Consider the following 22,017-nt stretch of genomic DNA (forward strand, 5'->3'; position numbering starts at 1 on the left):
ATGCTAGGTAAGATTTTTGGAAAACTGTACGTGCTAAAGCCCCAGCGGTATATAGTTAGGGAGCGTGTCTATTGTACAGTGCATGAAATCCCACATCTTCGGGCTTCCCAAGCACTCATCCACAAAGTGGCTGCATCCAATCCTGCATGTTCATAAACATTCCTGGAACTAGATGTCTGCAATTACCCTTTATCCACGAAGAATTTACTTCTAGATGTATGTGGAGTCTCATGGGTTTTCATTCAAACTGTTTCTACAAGAAAGTTATATGGGCAGTGGATTTTGGTTAGGTTGCCATTGAAAGAACCAGAAATAATGTGCTTTTCATCTTCACTGTCACACCCCAAAGGCCAGTAATGGCTTTTGCTAATCAGAACTTTATTGTACACAGAAGTGCTTCAATCTTTGGTTTCTCCAAAGTCTGATAATCCATCTTCTCAAACACCCTGAAGACTTTAAGTCTTCATGTTGTGATTGCTAAACTAGAGATACCTAAAGCACTAACACATTCATGTGCTGAAAACCTGACTTTGGTTCTTTTGTTTCACTAAAATCGCAGTTTAGAAGTGATAATATTGAGCAGCCCAGGCTATTCAAGCTTATCTCAGATGCTGCTTACCATAGCTCTCCCTATAAAAGAAAAGATGTACTCAAAAGGACTTCTTGAAGTTCCAGAAAAATAACTGTAGAAAAATGTTGCATTACTAGTTTTTGTGAAATGCAATACTGGATGTCCAGACAAGCTCTGGACTAAATGCTTAAATTGCGGACAGCTGCATTTGATAGCTAAGAGCTTTTCCCAATTCAGCCTTTTTGATTTTCATGAAGTAAGTAAATCATATTTCTCTTCACGAGTTTTTTCAACACTACATATAAATGTGATTATAACCAGTTTTGATTTCATGTTTTTACTTTGGAGGTCAAGACATATTTATGACAGAAGAGCAGAAGAAATACTACAATGCAATGAAAAAGCTGGGATCCAAAAAACCACAAAAACCTATACCAAGACCAGGGGTAAAACTATTTATACACATCAGACCAATAGCTATTTATGCACAGCTTGGGTTTTATTGATATACAGAGAGCAGAAATATGTCCATGTAAAAATTAGCATTAATTAGTGTATCAGTCAGCAAAAATGAAAGCACAGTAAAAAGAAAATGTATTTTTCCCTTGTAACCAGTTTATGTATGAATATACAAACCATCGAGGCTGAAATAAGCTATTGTACTCACTTAAATTTGATCAGTCTACTTAAGATCACTAGTTTTGCTATTATTGAGGTCTTGTAGGCCTTACTGCATGCATTTTTCTGCTTTCTTCTAATGTGAAAAGAGAAATAATTACAGTTTATATTGGACATTTGTTTTGTTTTTTATTTTCTCCTCAGAACAAATTCCAAGGCATGGTCTTTGATTTTGTGACACAACAAGTATTTGACATCAGCATCATGATTCTTATTTGTCTTAACATGGTTACCATGATGGTAGAAACTGATGACCAGAGTAAAGAAATGGAAAACATTTTATACTGGATAAACCTTGTGTTCATTGTCCTTTTCACTGGAGAATGTGTCCTGAAATTAATTTCTCTTCGTCATTACTATTTCACTATAGGCTGGAACATTTTTGATTTTGTAGTCGTCATTCTCTCAATAGTAGGTAAGTTTCTATTAAACTAAAAAGAAGGTAAAATGAATACAAGGTGAACTGCCACTTGAATGCAGCTGTATGGTTGGCTTTTGCCATTGCAAAGTTTACAACTAAATCATAGATTCATAGAATATTTAGTCATGCAACTTTTAGTTGTATTTAATAATTTACCTATTCCAATCATTGAAACTTATAATCTTTCAACATCTATTTCTCCTGCAAATACTAAGTATAACTGGTATAACAGTAATTACGCATGTGGAATCTACAGAATGTATTTAACTGCCACATAGGACAACCAGTCTTAAATCTGTTTTTCTAAATTTCTACTCTGATATGGACTAATGTATCTTTGGTTTATTTCTTTCTGTTTTAGGTATGTTTTTAGCCGAGATGATTGAAAAGTACTTTGTGTCCCCAACGCTATTCAGAGTCATCCGACTTGCCAGAATTGGCCGAATCCTGCGTCTCATTAAAGGCGCTAAGGGAATCCGAACTCTGCTGTTTGCTTTGATGATGTCTCTTCCTGCTTTGTTCAACATTGGTCTGCTGCTGTTCCTGGTCATGTTTATTTATGCTATATTTGGCATGTCCAACTTTGCCTATGTTAAGAGAGAAGCTGGTATAGACGATATGTTCAACTTTGAGACGTTTGGCAACAGCATGATCTGCCTGTTTCAAATTACCACATCTGCAGGCTGGGATGGTTTGCTAGCCCCAATTCTTAACAGTGGGGAGCCAGACTGTGACCCTAACAAAGCTCATCCGGGGAGCTCAGTGAAAGGTGACTGCGGCAACCCTTCTGTTGGGATTTTCTTCTTTGTCAGCTACATTATCATATCATTTCTGGTAGTGGTGAACATGTACATTGCTGTGATTTTGGAGAACTTTGGTGTTGCTACTGAAGAAAGTGCTGAACCCTTGAGCGAGGATGACTTTGAGATGTTCTATGAAGTATGGGAGAAGTTTGATCCAGATGCAACGCAATTCATGGAATTTGAGAAATTATCTGATTTTGCAGCAGCACTTGACCCTCCTCTTCATCTACCAAAACCAAACAAAGTCCAGCTTATTGCAATGGATCTGCCCATGGTAAGTGGTGACAGAATTCACTGCCTTGACATCTTGTTTGCTTTCACAAAGCGTGTTTTGGGGGAAAGCGGGGAGATGGACGCTCTCAGAATACAGATGGAAGATCGATTTATGGCATCCAATCCTTCAAAAGCTTCCTATGAACCAATTACAACCACATTAAAGAGAAAGCAGGAAGAAGTATCTGCTGTCATTATCCAGCGGGCTTATAGACGTCACCTTTTAAAACGAACAGTAAAACAAGCTTCCTTTATCTATAACAAAAACAAAACTGAAGGAGGGGCTGGTCAGGGCTTAAAAGATGAAATCCTCATTGACAAGTTAAATGAAAACTCATTTACAGAGAAAACTGTAACCGCATCAACAGCAGTTTGTCCACCTTCTTATGACCGTGTAACAAGGCCAGTCAAAGAAAAGCATGAAAAGGAAGATAAAGCTGGTCAGAAATAAAAGTAAATAGCAAGCAAAATCATCTGTTTGCAAAATAGTTCATACCCTGTAAGGATCATGTGTTCGTGTCAACAGGACTCCTGCTGGAGGTCTATGCCAAACTGACAATTTTTACAAATATACTGTACATTTAAGGTCAGTGCCTATTAAAAGACAGTGGCTGTGACTGTGATATAGGGAAACAACCTTGACAGGAGGTTACTGTTCTCACTACCAGCTGACACTGCTGAAGAGGAGAGAAAAAATGGCTACGCAGACTGTAGGGACCAGTTAAAGGGGTGCAAACCAAGTATTTGTGTGTTTAGCATAAAACAATATGGTAACTGTATCCACTGTTTGCATTTCAACTGCCACATACGTCGTATTTTTACAAAATCTGTGTTGGTGGATTCATCTTATTTTTATTCATATATTGTTTATGATATGTGACTATTTTTGTAAATGGGGCTTCTGTTGGGAAAGGGGATTAAGTACACTGTTACAGGTACGAGGGCCAGGTGTTCTATTATACGGTTAGTATAGATGCAGAAATGATTTGCATGAAGGCATGCTGCACTTATAGATCATGCATGAAAATAACATTAAGTCACACAGAACAACAGATTTTTTTAGCACAGTGTTTCTGGGAAGGAATAATAGATTTTGAGGTGCTTAATTAGTGTATTCATGTTGTATCATATCCAAACAAGTCTTGGTTCGCCTGTAAAATCCCCTATAACTCAAAAGAACAGTAGAAACAGATCAGTTTTTGCACAAACCATTTAGTTTCAGAAAGCGCAAACTTCTTTCTGGGTGTAAAAGTCACAGATTTTGTCTTTGCCAAATGTCTTTCTGCATACAAATAATAAATGAATCTGCTTCAGCCCTCCAAATTGATTTAAAAGAGCCCTTTATAAAGTTGTCCTGCTTTATCCTGCAGTATTGTTTAGCCATCTTCAGCTCTCGGTAAGATTGATGTTGTTGTACACATTAATGAAAAGCCCTCTGCTATGTAAATAGTAATTTTTAACCTGTGGTGCATGTTTGAGCAAACAGATAATGACCTTAGCACATTTATTGCATCAAATATGTACCACAATAAGTGTAGCGTACAAGCATTCAACAGGTAAAATTATGTATTATCTGCCATTATAGATAGTTTGGATGCTATCAGTGCATGTTTATATTGCCTATGCTGCTGTTCCTTTGACTGTCCAGGATTCCTAAATACGGGAAGGCATACATCAGAGCTAAATGAAATAAACTACTCTACAAGACCTCATTCCTTCATACCATTAAGCAATATTTTGCAGCTAATTAGGGAAATATTATTTGTTTTACATTTTTGAAGCATATAGTGTATATCCAAACTGTACAGACATTGAAAACTACTAAACCTGTTGAAAATAATGTTAGGATTTTATAAGCAAATATAAATACTGTAAAAATCATGTTATTTTATTTTTCAGCATTATGTACATAAAATGGGAACAGAATTTTATCTTCAGGTTGATGTCACACCATTTTTGTTACTTTCTGTCCATAGCACTTTTTCACAGAACTCCAGAGAACAAGATATAACTGAAAGAATGGATAGCTGTAGGTTATTTTTTTCTGCAATATTTGCAAACATGTCAATACTTTCTGTGCAATAAGCTCATAATTTTCTTTTTAAAATCTGGGGTTTTTTTGCAATTGGGAAATGGTTTAAAGTCAAACTGAATGTCTAAGCAGTGCCTGCATCATAAGTTTTCAGATACAACCTTTCTTTCACAGAATCCTTAATCTTTTCTCATATTTACTCACCGATTTTTTTGATTCAAGTTGCACTAGAACAGTTCTAAATGTTACCTTGTGTCCACAATATTTTTTCACACAGAGAAAGTAGCAAAATTGTATAATCCAACACATCAGGACATTTTATGTTTCTTACACAGGAAAATTAAATATAGATTACTTTTATTAAAATTATTGACTAATACTGTATTAGTGAACTGCATGCAGGAAGATGCTACTATTACCCTAACTGATGCTAAAGAACATTATTAATGCGCCAAAGTAATAAAGATTACATTTTTTTATTGTATGTTCCTTTTTCTTTATTATCTGACAATATAAAAAATGTATGCTCCTAAAACCACAGAGTAAGAGGATACTGAAAACCTTTGCAGGCAGCTACACTTCTTTGGCACCTCCCTGACACTGGGAATGAGAAGCATGTAACGAAGTCCTGTGTGTGATGGACTTGTTAGGAAAGCTTTATTGAGTGCTCTCTGCTGGAAGAAACAGCTTAATCTGCTAATTTAGTGCAAGATGGGTTTGCCTCCTTGTGCTATATGGCAATATGGGTGGTTTTCATTTGGGACAGACAGCACAGATGCTCTAAAAAGAGTGTTGTTTAGCAATGGCGGTTTGTTTCTGGTATCTAGAAATGATGACGGGGGGGGGGGGGGGGGGGAGTACGAGAACTTTTTGTATTGGATTTTACCCCATTGCCATTTCATTTCCACAGAGTTTGAAGTGTTTCCACATAGTTTGAAGTGCTCAGTACTAAGATACATTACAAAACACAGGCAGTGTGCGCTACTTAGTCGTACGTCTACCCAAAAGAAGCAAGCAAACAAACTGACTCTCTAGGCTCTCCATGCAGCGCTCAGCCAGCTCACTGACAGCCCTCACTGCTGTACGCACCCCGAGGGACAGCAGGCGGCACCGCGCTACCTGGCCGGCAGGGGGCGCCGCACCTCGCACCCAGCACCGCCCGCCAGGGTGTGCTCAAACCCCGCCCCCTCCGCCCGGGACCCAATGGCACGGGGCGTCCTAGCCCGCCGGCCACGTGCCGCCCTTTTCCGCCAGTTTTCCTTCCCGTGTCTCTCCCGCCTCCTTTCCCTCCAAGCCAATGGCAGCGAGCGCCCCTGCTAGCCAGCCAATGGCAGCGTGCTGCCAGCGCTTCCTCACCCTTCCGGGGCCTCCCCCGGCTACAGCGGAGCTGCGTAGCAACGATGGACGCGGAGGTGCAGCAGGTGGGTGCTGTCCTGCCCCGGGACTCCCCGCGGGTGTGCGGGTGCGCGGGTGCGCAGCAGCCGGGCTGGCGGGTGGGAGGGCGGTGGAGCCTGGCGCCGGTGCGCGGTCTGCTGCCGTCTCGGGATACAGTGTCTGCACGAGTGAACCGCGGCCGCCCCTCCTGCAGGCGCTGCTCAATTATTACTGCCGAGAAGGCTACTTCCACCACGTCCGGGCTGCGGCGGAGGAGGCGCTGGGGCGGCTGGGCAGCGATCCGGTGTTGCTTTTCTACCGAGCCTACGGCGCCCTGAGGGAAGGTAATGTGGGGCTGGGGAGGTGGTGGTTGTGTCTCGTCCCTCCCGAACTCTGGGTTTCCTTACATTGCAAAATTCAGTCTCTAACACAGAAATAAACCAATGTCATGGAGTTTTAATGTTTTCCATGCTGAGAAGGTTGCCAATGTGCCATGATCACAACAGTCACACTCCATACACACCCCTGTTTGAGCTTTTCACTTCAGTGCTGCTGTATCTAACTTTGTTGTATGCATCTGCCTCAGAGGAGCTGACAGCTGATACCTGTTGGGAGGGTCTTTCTGTGCATTACACTGTTTTGAGAAGTTATTTTGCTAAATCCGTATTTCAAGGATGTCATCAGAAACTAAAGGTAACGTGGGTCGGGGAAGGCTGGGGCAGAGGGCAAGGAGGGATTCAGAAGGTTTTGAGGTCAGGTATCTGTTTCCAAACTCCCTTTTTTGTTTGCTCTGCAATCATAAGGTTCTGTGTTTTCTGATACTGTCTTATCTACTGGTGTCCAAAAGTTTCACACGGGCAAGGCAAAATATCTGGCTATCTAAAGAAACAGGAGCAAGAAGAGCTGCTCAATGCTGGTGTAAAGCAAACAGTGAAGATGATTTTCATCTTTATGGCAGTTGGCAGAACTAGTGTGTAACTCCTTTCAGGTTCTCTGCACGGAGATGCTTTTTTGTTTCCTATGTCTGTCTGAAAGACTTGCACAGGAAATGAAAGTGGATGTGTGAATAATGAAGGGTGTTGTGAAGAAGCTGTTACCAGAAATACAGAAGAAAAATGTAGAGGGGAAAATTTAAGCGAGATTGATGTTTCATATTGATATTCTCAATCTTGAAAAATATTATAGCCTATTCTGTGCTTGTTTCACCAGGTGACATCCAAGAGGGGATTCGACAGTTGGAATCTATTAAAAACAAACAGGAGGTGTCACTTTGTACAATAATGGCTCTGATTTATGCCCATAAAAAGAGCCCTAAGCCAGGTATGCTCATTAAGACAGTACTGCGTCATGCTTTAAATAGCTCTGTGTGAAGATCTAGGGGTTGTAGATTAATTTTGCCTAATTCAAAAAGGTGCGCTCCAGCTTTGTATTTGACATACTATATAGTACTAAATTGACATTTACCAAGATTGCAAACAAAAATAACAAAACACAAAACAGGAAAGGATAAGAGTGAATGTTAAAATGAAATACTAAAAAAAAATTAAAAACTCTCTGACTTATCTACCATGATGAAAAATCTTTCATGGGAAAAAAATAATCAAGCTTCTTGTGACTGTTGTTCACTCTTGTTTGATACTGGTGCTTTTGAGCAGTGTTGTGGTTTAAGCCCAGATTGTAACTATGAACCAGGTAGACGCTCTCTCACTCCCACCCTTCTTCCCTCCTGCTCCCAGAGTGATGGGGAAGAGAATCAAAAGAATGTAACTCCCACTGGTTGGGATAAGAACCACTACTGCTGCCACCAATAATAATAATGATAAGGGAAAAGAATATAAAACTAAAAAGGGAAAAGGAAAATAAAACAATGCACACAAGCGATGCACAATATGTTGCTCACCACCTGCTGACTGATACCCAGCCTGACCTGAGCAGCAATCTGGGCCTTCTAGGTGACGCCCCCCAGTTTATATACTGGCATGATGTGCTGTGGTATGGAATATGTCTTTGGCTAGTTTGGGTCAGATGTCCTGTCTTTGCTTTCTCTGAGCTTCTTGTGCACCTCCTCCCTGGCAGAGGATGAGACTAAAAGTCTTTGATCGAAGTAAGCATTACCTAGCCACAACTAAAAACATTGGTGTATTATCAGCACTCTTCTCAGACTAAAGTCAAAACCACAGCACTGTACCAGCTACTAGGAAGAAGAAGTAAACTGCTACAGCTGAACCCAGGACAAGCAGAATTGCAATTTAAGAAGTCATTAAAGCCAAGCCATTTCTATCTTTCAAGCTACCCTGACCTTACAAATGGAGAAAATATTTTTTTGAACACTGGTGTTCCTTTCCCCAGTCTAAAACCAGAGGTTATTTTGCCAAGTTATATTCTGAAAACCACAGTTGGTTAATCAGGTAAACCAAGTGGTCATTAAACTATTGCCCTGGTATCTTCCTGACTGTGCAGATTTATAACTGTTACTAGCAATTTTGTTAAGTAGTATGGATGTGAAATAGCTCTGACTAATGACATCACTCTTATTTGAGTCCCTGAGGATTAATACTCTAAGGCAGCAAAATTATAATGAATTTCAGGACTCAGACATTTGATTTTAATGGCTTCTAAAAATGGATCAGAAATTAATGTGGGTAAAAGAAAATATTTTACAGTAAACCCCCCCATACCAAATGAGATTTCTGTGTGGGATTAACCTGATAAGAACAACTGACAGTTGTAACAATGAGGTTGTGAGAAAATGAGTTTTAATTTTAAGAAACACACCATGTGTTTTCCAGGGATTCTGGAGCTAAATCATCTCATGTTCAGCATATTAGGGCTGCTCTACATTTAACTGTTTACTTATTTGGCAGACACTGGTATAAATGTGAAACTAATTGTCAGGTTTCTGTTTATCTGGCAGAAGACTCAGCCACAAATTTCAGGTTTAACAAGTAGCAGTATACTTGCACAAATTACCATGTTGATGAGAATCCTCTTCTGTCTTTTACTTCTGTACCTGATTAATATTTTGGATTACAAGGACCTGTGTTTATCAATACACAATACAGAAAACAAGGTCTGCTTTGGAAACTCTTGACTTAAGTGCTTCTCTCTTGTAATATTTTGAGATGCTATCAACAAAAGCTGTGAACAAAACTTTTTCAGATCGTGATGCTATTTTAGAATTGGATGCAAAACTGAAGGAGCAACGTAGAACAGCAGGACAGCAGGCTCTGTACTTTGCTGGCATATTTCTGTGGCATCTTGGTCGTGAGGACAAAGCCCGTGAATATGTTGATAGAATGATAAAAGTTTCTGGTGGTGGTAAAGAGGTAACTTCTTTTTTTTTTTTCCTGTGTAAAATAATAATAGGATCATGTATACTGTGAATTTAGACTTACTGCACCAATGCTATTTGGAGGTTTCCTTTTACTGTTTTGTGTTAGAATTCTTCTTAATGTCATAAATTCATTTGACAGGGCCAAGTAGCCTTCCATTAATTATTCTCTTGTCTGCTAAATATTCACTTTCACTTAAGAAATGACAGGTCTGCATTGACCAATGGAAACAGTACATAGTTATGCCAATTTTGCTACTTGATATCAAGCATCATAATTTCGAGAAGGAAAACTAAGGGTCATAGCCTCACTAGAGGGATGCTTCTGTTTTGAATCTGAAGTCCAAAAATATCCAAAGGATTGGGTACTTAAATTTTCAGCAGTTACTAAAAACAAAATTTGCTTGGGGTTTTAGTGAATATAATTTATTTTAAAATCAGTGTGTTGTATATAGCAATGTCTTCTGCATTTGTGTACAGGCATCAAAATTCACTAGAATCTTTGAAGAGGTTTGTGAAAACTTAATGGTGGGGGTGGTTTAAAGCACGTATCAGCTTCAGTTCAAGGAGAGAAAAAAGCTTTGTTTTGTCAGACATCTTTGAGGCAGAGCTGTTAAAATTGAATGCATAATTGTTCTCTTATGACACTAGTATTAAACACGAATGTTGTTTCTGAATTGTTCCTCTGTGTGGTTCACTGCATTGCTCAATTTATAATCTGCGGTTTTATGTTTATGTGATATTACCTGAGTTAAAAATCTGCAACTATTCTAAATGTTAATTTCTGAATTATGTTATGAATTTGAGTAATAGCTTTTGAATTATTACTGTTTTAATTAAAAATGGTAGTTTATTTTTAATTACTGCTTAACTTTTACTCATGCAGAAATAATTAAGGATATCACAAAGCATTAATATGTTTAATTCTAAACAGACTAATGGTATGCTGTTTCTGTAAAACAGCACTATTTATGACTTTGCTTATTAAAGCCATAGTAGTTGGGTTCGGATTTTATCAAAAGGATAACTGGCACTTAAAAATTCACCATTGACCTCTTACAGGTTTTGCCTTGCCTAGCCTGGCCTGGCCTGGCCTGGGTTAGCCTAGGTAAGACTAGCCTAGCCTGGGTTAGCCTAGCCTAGCCTAGTGTAGCTTGGGTTAGCCTAGCCTTGTTTAGTCTGGGTGAGCCTAGCCTAGCCCATCCTATCCTGTGTTAGCCTAGCCTGGGTTAGCCTAGCCTAGCATAGCTTTGGTTAGCTTAGCCTTGTTTAGTCTGGGTGAACCTAGTTTAGCATAGCCTAGCCTTGTTTAGCCTGAGTTAGCTTGGCCTAGCCTAGCCTAGCATAGCCTGAGTTATTTTACTGTGGCCAGGTACCTAGCCTGGGTTAGCCTAGCCTGGATTACCCTGGGAAGCCTAGCATGGCCTCCAGCCAGGGTGAGATTAGCTGGGGTGAGATTAAGCCGAGTGAGATTAGCCTAGTGATCAGCCTGTCTGAGATTAACCCGTGGCACATTATCCCAGGTCATATTATCCCGAATAAAATTATCCTGGGTCAGATTATCCCAGGTCAGATTAGCCCGGGTCAGATTAGCCCAGGATTTATAATCCTATGTCAGTTTAGCTCGGGTCAGATTACCCAGGTCATATTAGTTTGGGTAAAATGGTGAGATTAGCTGGGTGAGAATAGCCTACCCTGCTTAATTTAGTTTAGCCTGAGGTACCTCGAGTTAGCCTTTGTTAACCTGGATTAGCCTATCCTCAGTTAGCCTGGGTTAACCTAGCCTATCATAGCCTAGGTTAACCTGGATTGGCCTAGCCTCGCCTGGGTTAGCCTTTGTTAACTTGGATTAGCCTATCCTCAGTTAGCCTAGGTTAGCCTAGCCTAGCCTGGATTAACCTGGATTAGCCTAGCCTGGCCTGGGTTAGCCTAACCTAACCTAGCCTAACCTTGTTTAGCATGGGTTAGCATCACCTAGCCTAGCCTGTGCCTAATCTTAGCCTGGCCTAGCCTAGCCTTGGTTAACCTGGAGTAGCTTAGCCTAACCTTGTTCAGCCTGAGTTAGCCTAGCCTAGCCCAGCCTAGCCTAAACTTCCCTAGTCTTGGTTAACCTGGGTTAGCCTAGCCTAACCTAGCCTGGGTTAGCCTAGCCTAGCCTTGCCTAGCCTTTGTTAACCTGGATTAGCCTAGCCTAGCCTAGCTTTGTTTAGCCTGAGTTAGCCTGGATTAGCCTAGGCTAGCCTAGCCTGGTTTAGCCTAACCTAATCTAGACTGGATTAGCCCAGCCTAACCCAGCCTAGTTTGGGTTACACTAGCCTAGCCTGGGTTACCCTGGGTTAGCCTGGTTTAGCCTAGCCTAACCTAGCCTGGGTTAGCATGGCCTGGCCTTGGTTTTCAAAAGATTATTTGGGAATGTTGCTTAGCAGGAAATACTTTCAGCAGAGGTGTTTAATGAATTTGAAATACTCTATATGATTTTTTTTTATACAGAGGGACATGCACACATGTAAAAATATACATTGGCTTTTAAGTATGTAGGAAAAAATATTTTTCCTTTTACTTATGATGCTTATCCCTGTTCCTAGTTTGACAATATTAAATTATATATACTTCACGTTTCTTGGGAGGAGATTAAGGGTACTTAAACTTTGTGGAATGTGATTTGCTTAGTATATGCAATTTACTTTGATAAGATACTTTATGTACCCCTTTATAGAGAAGTAAAATACCTCCTTTAAAAAAAAAACCACAAAACTTGAATATATCAATTTCAGCCAGTTCCTGTCTCATAACAATATCATGTCCCTGATTGTTAGCAGTTACAGAATATGGCTCTTCTTCTAACCTTTGCATTTTAAATAAATGACTCTCTTCTTTAATTTTATGTTATAAAGGAGCTAATGATATTTTATAGTTTAATATTTTGTGGCAATTAAATTTTGGTTAAATAATCCAGCACTTTAGAGTAGGTTTACCTAAACTGTCATTAAATGTCTGGAACACATAAAAGAAATAAAATTCATTAGTTACAGGCAATAATTCCTTCAATGAAAAGAGACATTTCAACTTCTAAAATTTCTAACTACTATAATGTTTTTTTATAATCCTGTTTTACTAATTTACAGTGCTGTTGGGGATTTGGGAAATGTCAGATCTTTGCCCTTCGCACACAAGTTTTTAATCAGAGAGTAAAAGAAAAAAAACAGGTGCCTCTCCTTTTTCAGCACCCAGTTTGTTTCTCTCATATATCTTAAAATATTCTGCAGCAGTGTTTGCAGAAAACATTGTGTCTTATGCAGTCATTTCTGTGATGTTTTGTTCTGTTTGCTGAGTATGTTAGTCTATTTCAATGCCCTTGTTTTTTGGTTTTAATCCTGTAAGTAAAAACACAATTTGTTTAATTAAATGCTGTAGTGAATTACTAATATTTTACGTTATGCTGTAGACAAGTTATAATTCAAATATATATTTAAATAGTTTAAAATAGATAATTTAAGTCCTATTTTTATTTTTAGGCTATTACTTCTTATTAATGTATCAAGTATAGTTTTTTACCATGTAGTTAGTGGTGAATTCTAATTTATATTTTATTTATAGGGGTTGATTTTGAAAGGATGGCTCGATCTCACCTGTGGAAAAGAAACACACATTAAAAAAACTTTGAAATATTTTGATGAAGCACTGCAGGAAGGCAATGATGTTTTTGCTCTGCTTGGTAAAGTAAGTGTGCATCATGATTTCAACACTTACTAACTGTCATGTTAGTCTCGTAGAGTGATTGTTCACAAATGAACTTCTCCAAGGAGTAGAAATACACACGGGTTTAGAGAAAAAGACTAGGTCTTAGAAATGAAGTTTTAATTGATCTATAAGATTGTTTAAGGAGCACAGAACAGTTGTCACACAAACCGATCACTAGCGCAATAAAAATATACTGATACTTCTGTTTTCTGCGTTAGACAGCACATTTTAAGTAGTTTGTAGTTCGTAAAGACTTCTCACTTTGTAGGTTAAGGCAAAGAGGCATGCCTGGGTAATGGTACTGATACATGGTAATGGTACACTATGTCTGTTACCATATACATGATTATGAATTTCTGGAGTGTTCTTGTATTATTACATTTCTGTAGTATAACACATTGCTGCAGTGAGATACTGCTGCACTAAGTACAATTTCCACCTGTTTGGTTTCTGAGTGTTTTGGTTTTGTTTGTTTGAGGGTTTTTTTTTCCTTGGAATAAAATTACCTATTAGGTGATACTTTGAGGGTTCATTAGATACCAATGTGAAAAAGAAAGTTATCATATATACAGTCTGTCTAAATGTATACTGAGGTTATGATTTTACTATGTACACAAGAAAAACATTTTATTCATGTATTTATATCTAAGAAATGAGGTTTCAAATCACCTGAAAATATGAAAGTATGTGTAATCTCTTCCTTTTTTGCATGGGACATCTATTCACATTGCAGAATTGCTGTGTGCCATGACAAAAAAGTAGTATTTGAACACTGTAGTGTGATCATCTATGAACATTGGTTCTTTTTAATCATCATTGGACCATTTCAACTGCTTGGTTTGGTTATAGTTCATTAAGAGAGTGGCATGAATCATTTTCTTTACACATTTTCCTGTTTGTTTTGTTTTGTTGTTTTTTTTTGTTATAGGATGCTTACCATCCATTAGAATTTACATGTCAGATTCGGAGTATACTAATTGTTCATATCACATACATTGTTACTTATTAATATAAAGTTTAATATTCTGAAGTTAAACACAGAAAAAATAGTTCAATGAAAATTAGAAGACTGAAGTTCAGGACAGCGTGCGCAATGATATGTGGTTAACCAAGTGTGCTTGGCTATATGCAGACTGTTGAATTCAACTGCCAGTATGTCTCAAATTTAGTTACTGAAATTAGATTTTAAACAGACAGCTAGGTTGGTATGGCTTAAGAAATTAACTCTCAGACTACTACATTTGCACCATTTCTGTATGAAAATATGAAATAAAATGGCATGCACACAGCATCAAAACAAAACAGAGGATTTAAGCTCTAAGTTGATTTTTATTTAAAACTGATGCTTGATACTTTAATGTAAATTAAAAGAAACAAAAACTAGTAAGACAATCTTACTCTTCAGCTACATCTCTTTTTCTTGCTTGGAAGTGGTTAGTTACTTGTAAATGCTGTCATTACCTTGTGTCAAAACCACACCCTAGGTTTTACATGTCATCTCTTGCTGTTTGATTGTTGAAGTATCTCTAGTTGTGGTTGATGCTGAAGTAAAACTATTGTTTAAAGATTTTTCTCTCACTAGCTTTTTCCTGGTTTTTGTATCAAAGAACGTCTGAATCTTCTCACGTATGTGAGTATACAGTTTTTAATGTGACTTCTCTTCCTTCCTTTAGGCACAGTATTTTGAGGTCCGTCAGCATTTTTCAGGAGCTCTGGAAACTGTGAACCAGATAATCGCAAACTTTCCAAACTTCATTCCTGCTTTCATAAAGAAAATGAAGCTACAACTAGCCTTGCAGGACTGGGAGCAGACAATTGAAACAGCACATAGGTTGAGTATGAAGTAGCACACTGTTATCTGTGTTCTTGCCATGTTTACACTGTAACAACACTTTGCAACAAAAGTAGGTAGGTTTCCATTGATTTTAATTAATTTGAGCTAGTTAATCAAGAAAAAAAAAGCTTAAACTAAGTTAACTTTTGCTAGAACTCAATTCTGTGACGATACTGTGTCAGTGTGTGAAACCATTTTGAATGGAAGAGGATGTTGTCTGAGGGATAGACATGAAGTAACAAAGCTGTGCTTTCAATTGAGAACTATTACTAAAAGTGACTGCAATGCAAGTTATTTTATTCCCCTTTTAGGGCAAAACAGAAGACTGAGTAAAGGTTTTCTTTTGATGTCTTTACAATTCACCTTTTGTTTGGCTTTAGACTATTGCAGAAAGATGCCCTCAATTTAGAAGCTATAAGAATGGAGGCCCTGCATTATCTGTGCAGGGAAGGAAATGTATCTGAGGTGAGTTTTTTAATCAGCAGACTGAGCATAACTGAGCCTTTGTAGGGACTAGGTGCCACATACACTATTTTCTTTGTCTTCTCACATACTTCATTCCTGTGCTACTGCTAATCTGCAGAAGACATATATTCACCTATTCTGACTCAAATGGTTGCTCTAGCCTATTGCTGGGGGCAGTTCCAGAAGCCAAGGGAAACAAGTTTTTACCTCCATCTTTGTAGACAACAGGAATCAAACCAAAGAGAAGTATTATCTGGACAGTTAATTGAATCACCTTAATTTCAATCATCAAAGCAAACTTTTGTTTAAATGCTCATTTGAGAAATTATTTGTTTATTATAAGCTTTCCATTAATTTTATGTATATTATTAATTGAAATAAGGAAGTAATGAGTTTTGTAACCATAAATTTTTGGAAGGGGATCACAGTCAGTTTACATCTATCTGTGATAGGTTGCATAACCTGTTGGCCCTTTTTTGACAATTACTGTGGAGTTTTTTAGTTCTAAGAATTCTCTTTAACTTTTTCTTCTGCTTCCAAGATCTCTTTTCTGCACAGTGAATATATGCATGTTTTTTGTACAGATGGTGATTGTGTCATTTTTCAGGAAACGTTAAAATGTGTTGTCGTGAAAGATCATTGTATGGTTTAAAATATATTTTTTAATATTTTTAAAATATATCTTTTCCATTATACAAAAGTGCTGGTATAATTTAAGTGGAGATATAGCAAAAAAAGGTAAAGTTCTTGTAGTGTTTTGTAGGTTTATTTTCAGGTTATAGAGAAAGGTGTTTTTGGTTGTATAACATTTTTAGTTATTACAAAGAACTCTCTAGTGTATTTAAAATCAAATTTAAGTATTACGTATGCACAGTCATGCGAAATATGGAGAAACTAATGATTGCAGACTTCAGTTCAGTAAAGCCTCCTAGGAATGAAAATTGCTGGACATGGTAGTGTTAAACAAAAGATTCTGGGGAAAAATGTCACGTGATTAAGACCCATGTCTAGGAAAACATAAACTGATGAGATTTAAACATGATTCAGTATTTTTTAAGAATTCCAGAAGACACCTAACTGCTACCCCTGAAAAATTCCAAGTTTCTATTTCAGGATGTTACTGAATAATAAAGTATGTGACTACTTCTTAGTGAAAGCTGTTCAGTTGTCCTCATCTGTTGGTTCTTTCTATTACTTGTTACGTTACTTCTCTTTCTCTAAGGCTTCAGCAAGACTGAGAGACCTAATTAAAGCCCTGGACAGATTAGAACCACATAATTCACAGCTCTTCTATAAAATGGCTTTAGCTTTCAGTAGAACAGTGAGTATGCCTTTTTCTTAAACATCATACAGTTATCCATATATTCTGGTTTTTGTTTTATTTTCTGGTAGACAGATGTTAAATGTCTATCAAAAATTAGAATACTGCAGATAGTTTAAATAGATATCCTTACATAGCTTTTGGTAGCTACATTTTTAAAGTTTTCAATTCAATATGAATTACCACACTTAAGCCATCTCATTTAAAAAAAAGTTTTTATTGCTTGCTTTTAAAAAAGAAACAAGATTCCAATGAAAATACACTCAAATGTCTACCAGCCATATTCTTAACATAGGAAAGTGACAACGTTAATCACATAGCCTTGAAATGGAAGGTTTCTTTAATCTTTGTATTTATCAGAACTGTTTTAAGGAGGCATTCAAAGCAACTGTCAACTGTTACTTACTGTGTAGTACTGTAGATTTATGTTGAAATCTGACACACTTCAATGTTACAATTTTTATAGCTACTACAGATTATATTAGTTTTATACAAGATGTTATTGTCTTAACTGCTACAGCAATATTCAGTGTATTTATCTAAGTAAATCTGAAAAATAAAGAAAACTAAAGGTTTAAAGATTATTCTTACCATTAGTGTGGTCGGGACCAGCTCATCCTTCAACATACACAAACCTTAGTTGAAAGAGCATTTGATATGGCATCTGACAATGCAGAATTTGCTACCGAACTTGGCTACCAAATGATTTTACAAGGAAAAGTGAAAGAAGCTTTAAAATGGTACAAGACTGCTATGAGACTTGATGAAACGAGTGTTCCTGCACTAACTGGTAAGGTCTTACACTTTCTTTTGTTTTTTACTGCTCTTAAGGCATAGGCAATACTTTTTTTTTCTGATCAAATTTTCCCACTACTGCTGCTAGGAAATCTAGAACTGTTAGAGCAGGATCATTGGGCAGTTACTTTCTGATTCATGTTATGCAGTCTTCCTTGTAGCAGCAGTTTCTTCTCACTGGATATGTGTCTTGGTCTTCTTTTTGGAAAGTGAAACTTAAATTAGAGCTCTCAAAGTAATGCTAAGGACAGAGATGTGGCTCTATTTTTTTTAATTATCTTATTTCTATAGAACCTGAGAACGAGAGAATTCTTAGGCACTACAAAAATGAAACAAATCATGGGCAGTTGATAGAACAAGCTCTCCACAGCTACATAGGTGTCCAAATTAGATTGAAAAATATAATCAAAACATCTCATACTGGTTGTATGCATATTGCATTATTTGGAAAAAACATAAATTACTTTTGATAAAGTTCAATTCCTGTCAAGAGAATGGAAAGTAAATATGTTAGAGTTGCTTCACAGATTTCCCTCTGCTACCCCACCACCCCCCTGCAGTTTTCTCCTTAACTATGGCATTGCCTTAAACAGTATAAAAAATTTAGAGGGAGGAGTGGTTTGTGGAAATGAGTTCCAGTTAATTCTGGAAAAAAAAGCATGTGCTTGACTAGGAGGCAAATCTGCAATAAAATATTTGAATATATTACAGGAATTATCCATTGTCAGCTAATACAAGACCAATTAGAAGATGCAGAGCAGCAGTTGGAGTTTCTTAATGAAATTCAACAGTCCATTGGGAAATCTGGGGTAGGAGACATCTTCCTTCATTAAAATACTTTGATTACAATCTGTATTCTGGTCTGCTAGCTATTTCTGTATTTCAATCACTTGAGCAGAGCATTCTTAATGGAATACCATTAAATCCAAGTTTCAGTTTTTCTCTCTAACTATCCAAGTTAATGTGTTATCTAACCTTGCAACACAAGGTTGTTTGCTTATAGAGCAAAAACATTATTATCTTCCTGCAGTGCAAACTTATCTAAAGTTTGAAATGCCAGGAAGGGAGGGATATTAATTATCATCAGGATTTTTGGCTTGGAAGCATTTAGAGCTTCCAGCGCAAATTAAAGGAATGCATTGATACAATAATCATCAGTGTAATTTACAGTGAATTTCCTAAATGTCTTACAGTGTCCCTAACTGTAAAGATATGGCTAACATTAGTAATTATATACTGTTGTATGAGTAACAGATGCATGTATCTGGAATATGTAGAATGTTTTATTCCTTTCTTTTACCTGTAGGAATTATCCTTCTTGCATGCAGTCCTAGCAATGAAAAAACAGAAGAGACAAGAAGAAGTTATTGCCTTACTGAATGATGTTCTGGACACTCACTTTTCATCTCTGTGTGGTTTTCCTCTTGGTGTGGAATACTTTGAAAAACTAAACCCTGATTTCTTGCTAGAAATCATTAAGGAGTATCTTAAATTTTGCCCAGCACAGGTAAGCAGCTGTAGATGACATCTGTCTGAAAATGGAAATTATTCTTGGGTTTTATTTTGAGATCATGAAGCAAAAATTTAGAAAATTTTCCCTGTTAAATTGTGAATATTTTTTCTTTTTAATACATGTGTTTAATCAAAATACCTATGAAAATGTATCTTCTGTGAAGTGAGCAAGTTGGAATAATGATACCTGTGGAAACCTGGAATATTTGTTTAATGCACAGCGTGTGCATTTATAGTTTTTTAGTATCTCTTGATCAGGGAACTAACAGCAGAGTGAACGGAGCTATTTCAATATGGACGTAGGATGTTCACACTGGTGATCCTGTTCTTGAAATATTTTTATCAGCTCAGGGATTTTTTTAGTATACCTATGTTCTTTCTTCATTTCAGCTTCTTTTTGTGTTGGTGAAATTCAGTGGAATACTACTTGTATCATCATTATTATTAGTAATTCCAAAGAAATATATTACTTAGATGGTTAATTTTTTGTGCCTGAATTTGCTTGTACTAGTTTTGGCAACAAATGTGTGTAGAGCTAAGAAATTTAATGGGGGGCCTGATACCGCTAAAGCAGAAGACACACAGTTAAAGTTTCTTTAAAATAGCGTCTTCCTGAAATAGATTATTCTTCTGAAATAGGTGGGAGCTGACTTTTGTTATCCTGTCATTAGCAGATTTCTGGTCTAACTATAGAACCTTCCTGTAAATATTTATTCATGTACAGTTTTAAAATCTACCACACAGACAAATAGTTTTCCATTGTTATACCACCATTTATAATGTAATGGTAATGTTTGAAAGTCTAAAACATCAGTAGCAAAGTCAATTTCATGTCACAGATGGACGTAAATAAGAAGTGTCATTCAGTGAGGTAGTGTCTTGTCTGAGGATTTGCCTGGGGTGCATTCCAGAAGTACTTAGTGGCAATGGTGTTTAATTTGGAATATAAACTTTATTTCCTGAACTGTTGTTCATAGAAAAAAGCAAACAAAACAAACCTGTAAAAGAAAAGATAGGCTTTGCCTGAAGTTTTCTTATCTCTTCATTGCAAAAAGGGGTTTGTGGTATTAGAAAGTCAGGTGTTCAGTCAGGAGCCAAGTGGTAGAAGCTTCCAGTGATAGTGGATGATTGCTGCTTCTTCAGGGCATCAGTCTTGTGGAAATGCAAACTGAACAGAAGGATCTTTAGGTTGCGTTTTCCTTTTTTATATGTAACAGTTAGCAACTAGCTAAAGTAATGGAGGGAAATGAACAATGTTTCTGATAATGAGCAGCTAAAATGTGGTACATTGTACTAGCAGTTTTCAGGAAAATTGCTATTTGTTGGCTGCTGTTTTCAGTTTGTTTAGCAGTATGGATATGTTCTATGGTGTGGAACGAGGGTAGGAGGGACAGGACCAGAACCTTCTCATCATTCTTGTCATTCGTTCCAACTTCTCTTGAAATTTAGTTCATGTCACCATTGTGTTGGATGAGTTGACAGGGTATTTCAGAGTATGTCACCAAATGTTCATGAGCTGGATCTTATGGCAGGTCTGAAGTGTTATATCATCCTTGAAGTTCATGAGGTTCTCTTTTGTTCCTGCTTATACCAAGAAGTTGCCACCTTAAATTTAAAACATAAATTTATATTCCTTCACAATGACAGCTTTTAGGTTTTAGGGCTAAATAAAATCAAAAGTCCTTTGGTATGACTCATTTGGGTTTAAAATGAAGCTCAGACTTGAAATGAAAAACAGGTCCAAAACCAGTCACTGAAGTGTTGTTTTTTGGTTTGGAGTTTGTTGGTTTTTTTGTTTTGTTTTGGGGTTTTTTTTATGTGTGTTTTGTTTGTTGTGTGGTTGATTTTGTTTGGTTATTTTTTTTTTCCTCTTAGCCTGCAAGTCCTGGGCAGTCTCCTTCACCGCTTCTCAAGCACTGTGCTTCTGTTCTTGAAACTGTGGTAAAAACTGTGCCTGGTCTTCAACAAGCTGTCTTTTTAATTGCAAAAGTAAAATACTTGTCAGGTAATAGTTATGTGAATAGGTAACTATCCACTCCTTTAGTTTCTTTAATACAAAAAATTAATTTCGCACTTTTAAATCATAATGAATTTTTTCTTTCACTGCAGAGTGTTCATTACAGCTCAGTGAAAAACATTTGTATTGCCATTTTTTGTGATTTGTATGAGTGCATCTTAATTGTACAAACACATAAATACCGTATTTTTAAATCTGTTGCTTCCAAAAAAATCTCTTATTGAGATGGAGCAATAGGAAAGCATCTTACCTTTGATCTGCTTTTGGTTTCATTTCATAGCCACATAATACTTGGCATATGAGCTTATTCACAAAATGCTCACATTAAAAAAATAAATGCTCTCTATTTAACCTCTGCATTTAATATAATCTGGTTTTCACTTTCCCTTTTTTAACTTTCTAGGGGATATTGAAGCAGCCCATAGTAATCTACGTTACTGTCTTGAAAGGAATCCTTCTTATGCGGATGCACACTTACTGATGGCCCAGGTGTACTTGGCTCAAAACAATGCTAAGCTATGTTCTCAATCCTTGGAACTTTGTCTGAGCTACAATTTTGAGGTGAGTTTGACAAAAGAATGAAACAATTTTATTCAGTCATCTGAAGTTGTATGTTTTTGTATCTAATAATTTTTAAACTGAACTAAACAGCCCTGAGAAGGACGACTTGGGGGTGTAGGAATTAACTTACTTAATTACTAGTTTGCATACTCTTTGAAAATTCTGGTGTTTTCATAAGTAAATTACTTAAGTTGAAATCAGATATATTTGGGGGAAAGAAGGAACTAAGGTCACTATAAAAAAAATCTTCTTTCAAAGGGTTTGAATACTGTGCAACTCCTTATCTCC

At 37.1% G+C, this 22,017-nt stretch overlaps 2 protein-coding genes across 2 annotated transcripts in view; both read left to right on the plus strand.

Moving 5' to 3' along the window:
• The window catches only part of LOC101879838 (sodium channel protein type 1 subunit alpha), a 94,448-nt gene extending 91,251 nt beyond the window's left edge, over nt 1-3,197 (plus strand). Inside the window, exons 25-27 of the mRNA XM_005152634.4 lie at nt 913-1,017; nt 1,394-1,664; nt 2,032-3,197. Of these exons, the coding sequence (XP_005152691.2) occupies nt 913-1,017; nt 1,394-1,664; nt 2,032-3,197 (1,542 nt within the window). The remainder of the gene's footprint in view (nt 1-912; nt 1,018-1,393; nt 1,665-2,031) is intronic.
• A 2,956-nt stretch (nt 3,198-6,153) lies between these two features.
• Nucleotides 6,154-22,017, plus strand: part of TTC21B (tetratricopeptide repeat domain 21B) — a 42,684-nt gene continuing 26,820 nt past the window's right edge. Inside the window, exons 1-13 of the mRNA XM_031052290.2 lie at nt 6,154-6,199; nt 6,367-6,496; nt 7,362-7,472; nt 9,312-9,478; nt 13,081-13,203; nt 14,898-15,055; nt 15,439-15,523; nt 16,746-16,844; nt 17,442-17,634; nt 18,351-18,448; nt 18,946-19,146; nt 21,027-21,156; nt 21,572-21,729. Coding sequence (XP_030908150.2) covers nt 6,179-6,199; nt 6,367-6,496; nt 7,362-7,472; nt 9,312-9,478; nt 13,081-13,203; nt 14,898-15,055; nt 15,439-15,523; nt 16,746-16,844; nt 17,442-17,634; nt 18,351-18,448; nt 18,946-19,146; nt 21,027-21,156; nt 21,572-21,729 — 1,674 coding nt within the window. The 5' untranslated portion in view covers nt 6,154-6,178. The remainder of the gene's footprint in view (nt 6,200-6,366; nt 6,497-7,361; nt 7,473-9,311; nt 9,479-13,080; nt 13,204-14,897; nt 15,056-15,438; nt 15,524-16,745; nt 16,845-17,441; nt 17,635-18,350; nt 18,449-18,945; nt 19,147-21,026; nt 21,157-21,571; nt 21,730-22,017) is intronic.

The sequence above is a fragment of the Melopsittacus undulatus genome, chromosome 8 (assembly GCF_012275295.1).
Source record: "Melopsittacus undulatus isolate bMelUnd1 chromosome 8, bMelUnd1.mat.Z, whole genome shotgun sequence".
NCBI lineage: Eukaryota > Metazoa > Chordata > Aves > Psittaciformes > Psittaculidae > Melopsittacus > Melopsittacus undulatus.